General features: G+C 41.2%; 1 protein-coding gene and 2 non-coding genes across 3 annotated transcripts; all 3 read right to left on the minus strand.

Moving 5' to 3' along the window:
- Positions 1–4,780: 4,780 nt before the first annotated feature.
- trnas-aga (transfer RNA serine (anticodon AGA)) lies at positions 4,781–4,862 on the minus strand. Its single transcript has one exon. It is a non-coding gene; the product is annotated as a tRNA-Ser (tRNA).
- Positions 4,863–5,286: 424 nt separating this feature from the next.
- Positions 5,287–5,358, minus strand: trnae-cuc (transfer RNA glutamic acid (anticodon CUC)). Its single transcript has one exon. It is a non-coding gene; the product is annotated as a tRNA-Glu (tRNA).
- A 1,645-nt stretch (positions 5,359–7,003) lies between these two features.
- On the minus strand, positions 7,004–10,312 carry mettl6 (methyltransferase 6, methylcytidine). The gene is made up of 5 exons (XM_077214997.1): positions 9,737–10,312; positions 9,531–9,665; positions 7,661–7,831; positions 7,360–7,501; positions 7,004–7,268 (listed from the first exon to the last, which is right to left on the minus strand). The coding sequence occupies exons 1-5, from the start codon at positions 9,983–9,985 to the stop codon at positions 7,123–7,125; spliced, it is 843 nt and encodes a 280-aa protein (XP_077071112.1). The 5' UTR covers positions 9,986–10,312; the 3' UTR covers positions 7,004–7,122.
- Between the last annotated feature and the right edge of the window lie 8 nt (positions 10,313–10,320).

Genomic DNA, 10,320 nt, shown 5'->3' on the forward strand with positions numbered 1-10,320 from the left:
GAATGGCTTCATTGACACTTCAGTTCAAAAATCGGGCATTCCAGGGTTCTCAGGATGCTTAGAACACATCAATGTTATCTGGCAACGAATTCAGTCAGCTAAAAAGGAGAGGAAGGAGCTCCATGTGACATTCCTGGATTTGGCTAATGCATATGGTTCAGTGCCACATGAGCTTCTTTGGGCAGCATTTGATTTTTTTAGAGTACCAATGTCAATAAAAAATTTAGTGAAAGCCTATTTTGGAGATTTGCATTTTAGTTTCTCAACTCCAAAATTCAGCACTGCATGGCAATGCTTAGAGGTTGGAATAATGGCAGGATGCACCATTTCTCCACTGGTTTTTACCATGGCAATGGAAGTAATCATTAGGGCATCAAGATGGGTAGTAGGAGGAGAGCGCTTGGCTTCTGGGAATGCGACTACCACCAATCAGAGCATACATGGATGACATGACAACCATGACTACAAAGGTAGCCTGCACTAATCGGTTATTGGGTAAGTTGACCGATAATATCGAATGGGCACGAATGCAATTTAAGCCCTCTAAATCAAGGAGCATCTCGATAGTTAAAGGAAAGGTAGTAGATAAAACATTCTTCATTAATGGTGAGGCAATACCAACAGTGTCTGAGAAGCCAGTGAAGAGTCTTTGGAGATGGTACGATGGGGATCTAAAGGACACAGTTCGAGTGGGAGAAGTTAGACGGCAAGCAGTGGAAGGGTTGAAGAGCATAAACAGCTGTGCTCTACCAGGCAAACTAAAACTCTGGTGCTTTCAGTTTGGTCTACTGCCAAGGTTGCTGTGGCCACTGACTGTGTACGAGGTTTCTTTGACAACAGTGGATAAGCTGGGAGCGTTAATAAGTTCATACATCAGGAAATGGTTGGGAGTTCCACGCTGCCTCAGCAGAGTGGGACTTTATAGTAAAGGAGTAGTGCAGCTGCCAGTCTCTGCTTTAACCGAGGAGTTTAAGAGTGCCAAGGTCAAACTGGAAATCACTTCAGCAGAGTCACGCGACAAATGTGTAAAGGAGACAGCCCCTGTGGTAAAAACTGGTAGAAAGTGGTCAGCAAAGAAATCTCTAGTAGAGGCAAAGGCTGACCTTCAAATTGGGGATATCGTGGGACAGGTACAGCATGGAAGAGGGGGTTTTGGGCTCAGTTTAGCTCCTCCTAAATGGCACAAGGCAGGCCCACCTCAAAGGAGGAAGCTGGTAGTCAACGACGTGCGAAAGCAGGAGGAGAGGATGAGATGTATGAAGGCCATTACCCAGGCCAAGCAGGGAGAGTGGATGAGATGGGAGAGTGTGGAACAGCGCAAAATGGGCTGGCAAGACCTTTGGTCAATGGAAGAGAGTAGGATCAGTTTCCTTGTTAGGTCAACATATGATGTTCTCCCATCACTGCAGAACCTAAACCTCTGGGTAGGAGAGGATCCCTCTTGTCCTTTGTGTTCATCACCTGCCACATTAAGGCACATTTTGACAGGATGTAAGGTGGCTCTTAGCCAAGGTCGGTTTACTTGGCGCCATGACCAAGTATTGCGATGTTTGGCTTTAGCATTGGAAGGCAAGCGTAGTATGACCAATAAGTTGCCGCCTGTTCTTGCAAAACATTACACGCAGAAGACAATATTCCTCCGCCCAGGCGAGCAACCACCAAGAAAAGGTGCTAACACCAATGCTCGCCCAGGACAACTGGAAGCTGCTAGGGACTGGAAGATGCTGGCTGATCTTGATCAACGGCTTATTTTTCCACCTGAGATTGCCACCACTAACCTACGACCAGATATTATTTTGTGGTCTGGATCAGCACGCATTGTTCAACTGATAGAGTTAACAGTGCCATGGGAGGATGCGGTAGATGAGAAATCTGAGAGGAAGAAACTGCGGTATACTCATCTGTCCACTGAAGCAGAACAGCGAGGATGGAGAGTCCAGGTTTATCCAGTGGAAGTGGGTTGTCGAGGTTTTGGGGCACACTCTACAACCCGGTTCCTCAGAGACGTCGGATTCAGTGGCCAAGAGTTGCGTCGCACAGTAAAGAACTTATCTGAAGCAGCAGAAAGGAGCAGCAACTGGCTGTGGTTGAGACGGAAAGATTCTAGCTGGCTTTGTACAGGCCGCCATGCTACGGTTTTGGTAGAATTCTTGAAAACTTGAAGAGTGTTGGTTTATTTGTATAGGTTGTATAGTATTTACAGTCATTACGTTCCTGTGTATATTGCGTGAATGACGGGTGGTTGGGCAGATATTGTGTTTTGCGGTAGGTGGTATGCCATACGGAACCGTTGCCACTGAAACTGCATATTAACGCACCAGTGGGGCTCGACAGCCTTAGTCAAACGGGTTGGCGCGTATGGTTGGGTTGCGGAGAGATTGTGAGATTGTGGTTAGGTCTCAGTAGCAGGAGGGATGTAGAGGTCAGTAAGCTGGGCTGAGTTGAGTGGGGGATGGAGGGGGATGACTCTGGGACGCCAGAGTCACTGTCGAGCCCTCTTGAGGTGTCGTGGGCTAGTCGACGAAACACTGAGGACAGAAGGTGCCCACTTGAAGACCCTAGAGATGTCCCCTACTCAGCTCAATCCAGACGGTTGTCATGCACTGTGGTTGCAGCCGTTGTGTGTGCTGACGCGTGTTAACACTAGACAGAAGGAGATTTACATCACCATATGGAAAGAAGCGTAAATGGATGGAGAAGCATAAGTTACTGTAAAGCTATGTCTTAGGTGGTGCTTATCTTGGCGAAAGCCGAGTACAAATCAGCATGAAGTTTTAACATCTACTCTCGTGTAATGGAAATCATATATTATGCGTATGGGTTAGGGTTAGTTATGCGTGATTGAAATATATATACATGTGTACTGTACACAGTACATTGTATACATGTATTTGTGTGTGTTTTCTGATGAATGGTTTAGTCTATGATTAGGGTAGGATGAAGGGGTACATTAGCCATACTGAAATGAATCCTGTTAACAGTTATTTAGCTACGTATTTAGAAACATATTTAATTCACTCATTAACTATCTCTCCGGTTTCATTTAATGAAGTTAATATTTACCGAACATTACTGCAAATATAGTCGTTGCTTTCTACGTTATGGGAGCAATCCATTTCCCTCCTAAATCATTCATTTGTACATGCACAGCGTAATTATTTATATTTTATGTTGGATGGAATTCTGAACGGACCGCCACTGCAGACCTCTTTTCGTGATCACGAAGGTAGGCTAGTGGCTGAATCGGAATTTATAAGCAAGATCACGGATCAATAGCCTAATACAGCCCAGTTGTGCTAAAATAAATATCATGAGACGTCCATCATCAGATGAAAGCCGTTTAAGTCAGTGCTACTACCCATGCAAACATGAACACTAAGCTTTTCCCTCCAAAAACACCCTAAAACTTATCTAAGTAATATACAGTATTTCGTTGTCACCCTGCCTCTCCAAATGCAAAACTGACATTAACTAAATGCAACAATGCAGTAACAGCTGAAAAAGTACTTGGGTGTGTGTTTTATTTTATATTTACCGTTCAATAATGTAATCGCTGCTGTCTGTCCTATAGAAGAACATGACAGCCAGCGTATGTTTTGGAACTATTGGGGCTTACATGAACCACGTGGCAGCCATAGCGGCGACATCAAAGCGTGTCGCAACTCTTTCTCTCTATGGCTCTGGCACTATCCACATGCCAATGAAGACCGGATGTGCCAATAGGCATAGTGAGATGTGCCATTGGCTTCTGTGATTCAAATGCCTTGTCACTTAATGAAAAGTGCTACACTGCTGCTGAAAATCTGGAAGTAGTACTAACATATCCCAACATCTTTTCTTGTATCTATTGGCACAAGAATGTGGCATGTTGCGTTGTTGAACACTGTTCAAAAGTGTTTATTTAACAGCTAATCTAATCATTTAATAAAGCATATCTGTGAGTGTGAGTGCAAAATTATGACTTCAACAAAGCATTAACTCACATGCTGACGCTGTGCAAAATGATGCATAGAAGGCATTCTAAAGATGCCTCATCTGCTAGATTGGGATACATAGATCAATGCTGCCCCCTCCTGATGAAATGATGTACCCTCCTGATATTTTTGCATATAGGTTACTTAGGTTAGTTCACCCCAAAAAGAAAATTCTGTCATTAATTACTCACTTTCAGTTCGCTCGTCTTCGGAACACGATCGCTTTATATCATGAACAGATTGAATTTAGGATTTTATTCACACATAAACATCCATAAACACAAAAATCAATTCATCAAAACATCATTAAATACTTTAGCTCGTCAACATCCATGAACATGATTTCTGCCCGATGATTTCTGATTTCATGATTTCTGATTGATTCACTTCCGTCAAAATGGTCATTTGTTATTAATTAGGGGCCACTAAGACGACTCCGTTCTCTCTAAACAGACTTTAAATGCGAACCTGTTATAGACGCTGATGGCGTTCACATGCGCATTAAGAATTTATGCGCGTTTGAATATATGTGCGCAGGATTGTAATTCCCTACAAACCATCCCTAAACAAACTACTTGTCTTGCCTATAAATTTTGATGCAGAATTTTATTTTATCGCTTCGGGTAGGTACGGGAACAGAAACGCTTTATATGTATGGTATCCTCCATAGGGAGAAAAGGTGACCTGTAGCGGCGAAAATTACATATTGTGTATTTAACATGGTCTCAATGTGGACATGACGCATTGGTTTCAACATGAACCATGATCAACGCTGGTTGGTGTAAGTTTTAAAACGGAAAATATTTCGTTGTCGGCAGGATTCGAACCTGCGCGGGGAGACCCCAATGGATTTCTAGTCCATCGCCTTAACCACTCGGCCACGACAACTTGATGACGATATATATGTGTTGGACAATTTATTCATCAGGGGGAACGCGCGCGTGTATGTATTTAGGAACGATAATTTATGGGCAGAGGAAAATAAGTACATTACATTTATCTGTTCTTCTCAACTTGTTTCAGTGTGATTCCAATGTGTTTTCTTGTACCCCTCTTAGTTCTCTAACACAATGACTGTTGCCGACTGGGGTGAACAGGGAAAACAGGGTTTGCACAGAAAAGGTGGCATGTTGCACCTAAAAGCTCATTGCTTGTTTATATTTCATGTTGTGACACTTCTCTCGAACATAGAATGCACTACGTCCGAGCGCCCAAATCGTCAACCAGCTTCCTCGTACTTTTTGACAAGCCTCCTTGACAATAAATCAGCTTAAGTCGGCGGCGTGTACGTACAGTAATGAAAATTTATAAGTTCCCTGACCGGGAATCGAACCCGGGCCGCGGCGGTGAGAGCGCCGAATCCTAACCACTAGACCACCAGGGAAGGTGCAGTAAATGTAAAATCCAGTATCTCACGACAGCACATGCATGTTATATTATATTATATTATATTATATTATAAATACTGTTGCATAATCTTCACTAACGACGACTTTGTCTTTTAATTTAGTCATAACTTGTATCAATAAATATATAAAAAGTGTCACTGACAAAACCTTATTATCTTCTATTTTTACTCTTAACTCCTCTAATCTCTACCAGTGGATGAAGAACTCAGATCTTTTTACTAAAGTAAAATGAATAATATCATAATGAAAACGTTTTTAATTACATATGTACAGTACTTTTATACTATTTTAAATAATTAGTAAGCAAAATGTACTAAACGTGAAACTAGGCTACTCTTAATGCAAAATGGCCCTATATAAAGTGTTATAATTATATACATTTTTGGAATATTGCTTGATGTTGTAACGTAGCGTTATCAGGCAGAATGAGCTTTAACACTGTGTCTAAACCGGACGCGGCCGTTACTGCTCGCGTCGCAACAGCTGTTTACCCGAGACAAAGCAGAATCAGTTTACTGTCGGAGATCGCTCGCGCCACGCATTTTAATCAATGTTTCATCAACCAATTGCCTTAATAAATAAGAATAAGGCCTAAATATAGCAGACAATATAATCAGGACTTCTCAGCTGCGCGCTTGCAATAGTCACAAGCTCACACAATACGTGACAGAGGCTTGTAGCAGAGAAATCAATTCTGTGAATTACACTGCGCAAATCACAAGTAGGCTACTACCCACCGGATGAAGAAGGGTTGGCTCTCAGTCTCCACAGGTGACATAAAATATTCATTTTATTTTATTTTTCGTGTTTTATTTATGAGGAAAAAACAATGTTACAGACGCGACAGTTCAGCACTACGGACGTGAGCGCTCTGAAAGCGGCACTAATGCTTTGAAACTTTCACATAGACATCAAACAGAAAGCACAAAACCTTTCGTTTCAAAGTGAATTTCGTTTTGTATTAATTGTATCTTAATTTTAATCAATGTATCATCAGCCATTTGCCTGGATTTAATTTATAAGAAGTAAATTTAGCAGACGATAGATAATCTCGACACGGAGGCGCCTGCGGGTGAACTGGAGCTCGTCTCATTAACCGAAACTCAGCGTATAGACCTGAGAATTGAAATATATCTATATTGAAATGTCTACTTTTAAACAGAACAATTCAAAACGAAAGACAGACAGACTCATGTAATCGTATGAAATGTGCATTTCTCTCTGGCGCGCGCTCACTGAAGATCGCGAGTCAGCATCGTCAACATCATCTTTGGCTGACACTGACTGAAAACACTTGTTTATTAATAAACAATTAAAATGTCTCCTTGCTATATTTGTTGTATTCATAATCATTATTTTTGCCAGTTCTTGTGACAGCTTTTAGGTGCTTTATTGGCAGCGCCACCCTTACATGAATCACCGTACCCGCATTTTTTAAAATATTCATTTATCGGCCATTATAAATGCCGATACCGATAGTTAGGAAAATGCCTAAAATCGGCCGATAATATCGGCCCGCCGATATATCGGTCGGGCTCTAACCTGTTTTGTATAAAGCTCTAGGCTATATAAAGGTGACTTGACATGACAATAGCCAAGTCTGAAATGAAGAATTCCAAATAACTGAAAAAAATGCAGATTTTATTTCATTATGAGATAGTAAAAACATTTGCGGCATAAAGTCAATAAATTACTGCAAAACACTTGCAAAAGAAAATGTGGCTTATTTATGCTGGTCATTACGAGGAAACAGGTTTGCTAAATTTACTCTGCAGGAATACTCTGGGAACACACAGACCCTCTTTTTTATTCACAGTTTCTCTCAGGACATACTCATTCACAAGAGTCTCAAATCCTGCCTGTTGGAACAAACCAGCCAAGTACTCTATAAGAAGAACAAATGAAAGAAAAAAGAAACAATACATTAACTTCAATGAAGTAATACAGATGATCAAAAACAAGCAGTCTACACTGACCTCTTGAGAAGAAAAAGGAACGGGTCCCATCCTGTCTTACATAGAAATTCTCCCCCAGCTTATTGCCTGACTTAAACCTCAACATGGCATGATCGTACAATCCATAGTCCCTGAAGAGGACAATACCTCCTGGTCTTAATACCTAAAATTTTGTTTAGGAAGGAGTCATTACTTCAGAAGGCAAAGAAAATGAGTTATGCAAAGACACATGAAAAATCACCATCAGTTATAAGTTTACTTGTTTTAAATAAAAAGTTGATGCACTGTGATACCTTAAATCACAGATTGACCACAGCAGTACCTTAAAAATTTGTTCTAGGGCTTTATGCATCTTTTCAGGATGAATTGCAGACAGAACAAATATCAATGTGGCTACATCCACGGTTTCCACTTGTATGATGGCCTGAAGATCATCCTTAGTGAGGTCACATTGAAACGCAAGGCATCGCTCAGTGCTATACAAGGCATTTTCCTACAATAATAATTAATAAAAATCAATAAAGACAGTAAATACAAAACAATTAGCGTATGAATGTGCAACATTATATGGCTAGAAAAAGTTTGACCAGATGTGGGTTTTAAAGGTTAGTTCACCCAAAAATGAAAAAGATCCCATAGTTCACATTCAAGCCATCCTTGGTGTTTATGACTTTCTTTTAGGGCCAAAAGTAATCTGAGTTATATAAAAAATATCCTGGCTCTTCCTAGCTTTATAATGGGAGTGAATAGTAGCTTGTAGCTAAAAAAAAGTGCATCAATCCATGATAAAAGTAATCCATACGACTCCAGGGGGTTAACAATGGCTTTCTAAAGCGAAGCGATGTGTTTTTGTAAGAAAAATATTCATAATTATAACTTTATAAACTGTAATCACAAGCTTCCGGTAATGTCCACTCACGTGTTCATGAGAGAGTCTAGTTCTGGCGTATGACGAAGGATGTAGGGGTGTCTCGATTCTCCAAATCCTCGATTCGATTAAATTTTCGATTCTAAGGTCACGGTTCGATTCGATTCTCGATTTTTACATTTACTTTTTTTAAAGCCGAAACCGGCCGATCAGGATGCTCTCTGTCTTACATGCGCTTCATGAGGCACACACGCAAGGTCTCTCGCTCTCTCCCTCTCTGCCGTGCGCGCACTATACGGTTTGGAGCACAGTTTTTTGTGTCTCGCATGCGCGCTCTTGCTCGCTCACTCTAGATTCCGGGAGATTTTAACTAATTTACGGGCATCAGGGAGCCGCTATCAATATGCGGGCGACTCCCGGAGCTTCCGCGAGACTTGGGATGTCTGCAAACTGTGGCTTTTTTGAAGCGCGAACGTTGTCAACATAACTCACTGGAAATTCAAAAACCGTCCACACCTGCGACTTCAATGACAGAGGAGGGGGTTCAAGTTCTGTCGATGGGTCTCCTGTATCTGCAGTTGCTATGCTATCTTTTGAGTGGCTGTAGTTAAGTCAGAGGAGGTTGACCATAGACTCGCAGCACTTCAACACGGGTGTTTTTTCCCGCTCGGCACGCCGACCGGACGTGACATAGGGGCATGGCAGCATCAACGATTCCATTTTTTAATTCGAAGTTCGAGATTGTGAATAATTTCGATTTAAAATCTAAATCGTGACACCCTTATGTAGGAGTAGCATAAGCTTAGGAGACAGTAGACGCCTCTCGCGGTTCAAACAAATAGGGCTGAGCAACAAACTCCAGCTAAATATCGAAATTCTCTGACATTTCTCTTTACAAATTCTCATTTTAGACTTCTAATTCGTGACCGGTGTTTTGTTTTGCTCTTTCCTCTGCAATTCAGAGTTCGTCAATATGTCATGCGTCGGGTCAGATTTCACTCTACCGCCGGGACTAGATTAGCAGTTACCGCAAGCCAGTGATTATAGTTTATAAAGTTATAAATATGGATATTTTTCTTACAAAAATGCATCACTTCGCTTCAAAAGGCCTTTATTAAGCTGAGCTGTGTGGAGCACTTTTAAGATTTTTTTGTGCTTTAAAAAACAAGGTTCCATTCACTTCCATTATAAGGCTTGAAGAACCAGGATATTTATTCATATTACCTCAATTACATTTGGCTAAAAAAAAAAAAATCATCATTTTTAAATTTTGGGGTGAACTAAACCTTTACATTGAAAGGAAACACAATTCCATCACTTTTACCTTCACAAACTCAACAGCTCGTGGAGAGAAGTCACAGGCATAGATGAAGATACTGAGATCCTCTTCCAAAAGGGGGAAAATACAGTTTCCAACCCCACAGCCAGCCTCCAACAACACCAGCTTCTGTCCTTGAGACTGAAAGAATAGAGTCACAGTCATCCATACGAACCCAAACATGTACAACAAATGCGTGCAAAACCTTTTACCTCTCTGCAGTTTTTCAGTTCATCAAACTCTCTGGTGGTCCAGTGTCTGTCTTTGAAAAAGTTCGTCGTGTTTCTTTTATAAAATAAATCCCAGTTTTTCTGAGCATCCGTTTCGAGTTTCTGCTGCTTGAAGTCTGAGACTAAGACCCGGTCACTTCTGAGTTTCTCCGTCTCTTCTGGTGTCAGTGTCCTTTCACTCAGATCAGTGGGCTGATGGGGGGAAACATCTAACTCACCTGTCACTGACATGACTGTTCAAGCTCCTGCTCTTTATGATTAAAACTGACGACGACGACTTAAAATCGGATGCTGTGTGTGAAGTTATATCATAAAAGTCACAGCACGTTAATAAAAAAGTTACACACCGCCATCTCAATGAAAAGACGCCCACAATAGTTTTAGACACTTACATATACTTTAATTACCGATATATTAGGCGAGCTAAATGATTAAGAGTAATAATATTGGAATGTTTATCTACGTAATACGAAAGCTCACAGATTGAAAAAGTCGCATGTTGCCATCATTTACTAAACATCTGTCTTACTCGCGCAAATGCCACTGCGGTGGTGAAGCAGCGCGAT

The sequence above is a fragment of the Siphateles boraxobius genome, unplaced genomic scaffold, assembly GCF_051911475.1.
Source record: "Siphateles boraxobius isolate OS27281-9 unplaced genomic scaffold, OSU_SipBor_1 68, whole genome shotgun sequence".
NCBI classification, from domain to species: Eukaryota; Metazoa; Chordata; class Actinopteri; order Cypriniformes; family Leuciscidae; genus Siphateles; species Siphateles boraxobius.

Excerpts from the sequence above, each read along its gene's own strand:
- mettl6 (XM_077214997.1), bottom strand. The coding sequence starts at position 9,985 with ATGTCAGTGACAGGTGAGTTAGATGTTTCCCCCCATCAGCCCACTGAT. Across the intron at positions 9,666-9,736 it reads AACTGAAAAACTGCAGAGAG|TCTCAAGGACAGAAGCTGGT; the intron begins GTAAAAGGTTTT and ends CTATTCTTTCAG. Across the intron at positions 7,502-7,660 it reads CCCTAGAACAAATTTTTAAG|GTATTAAGACCAGGAGGTAT; the intron begins GTACTGCTGTGG and ends ACAAAATTTTAG.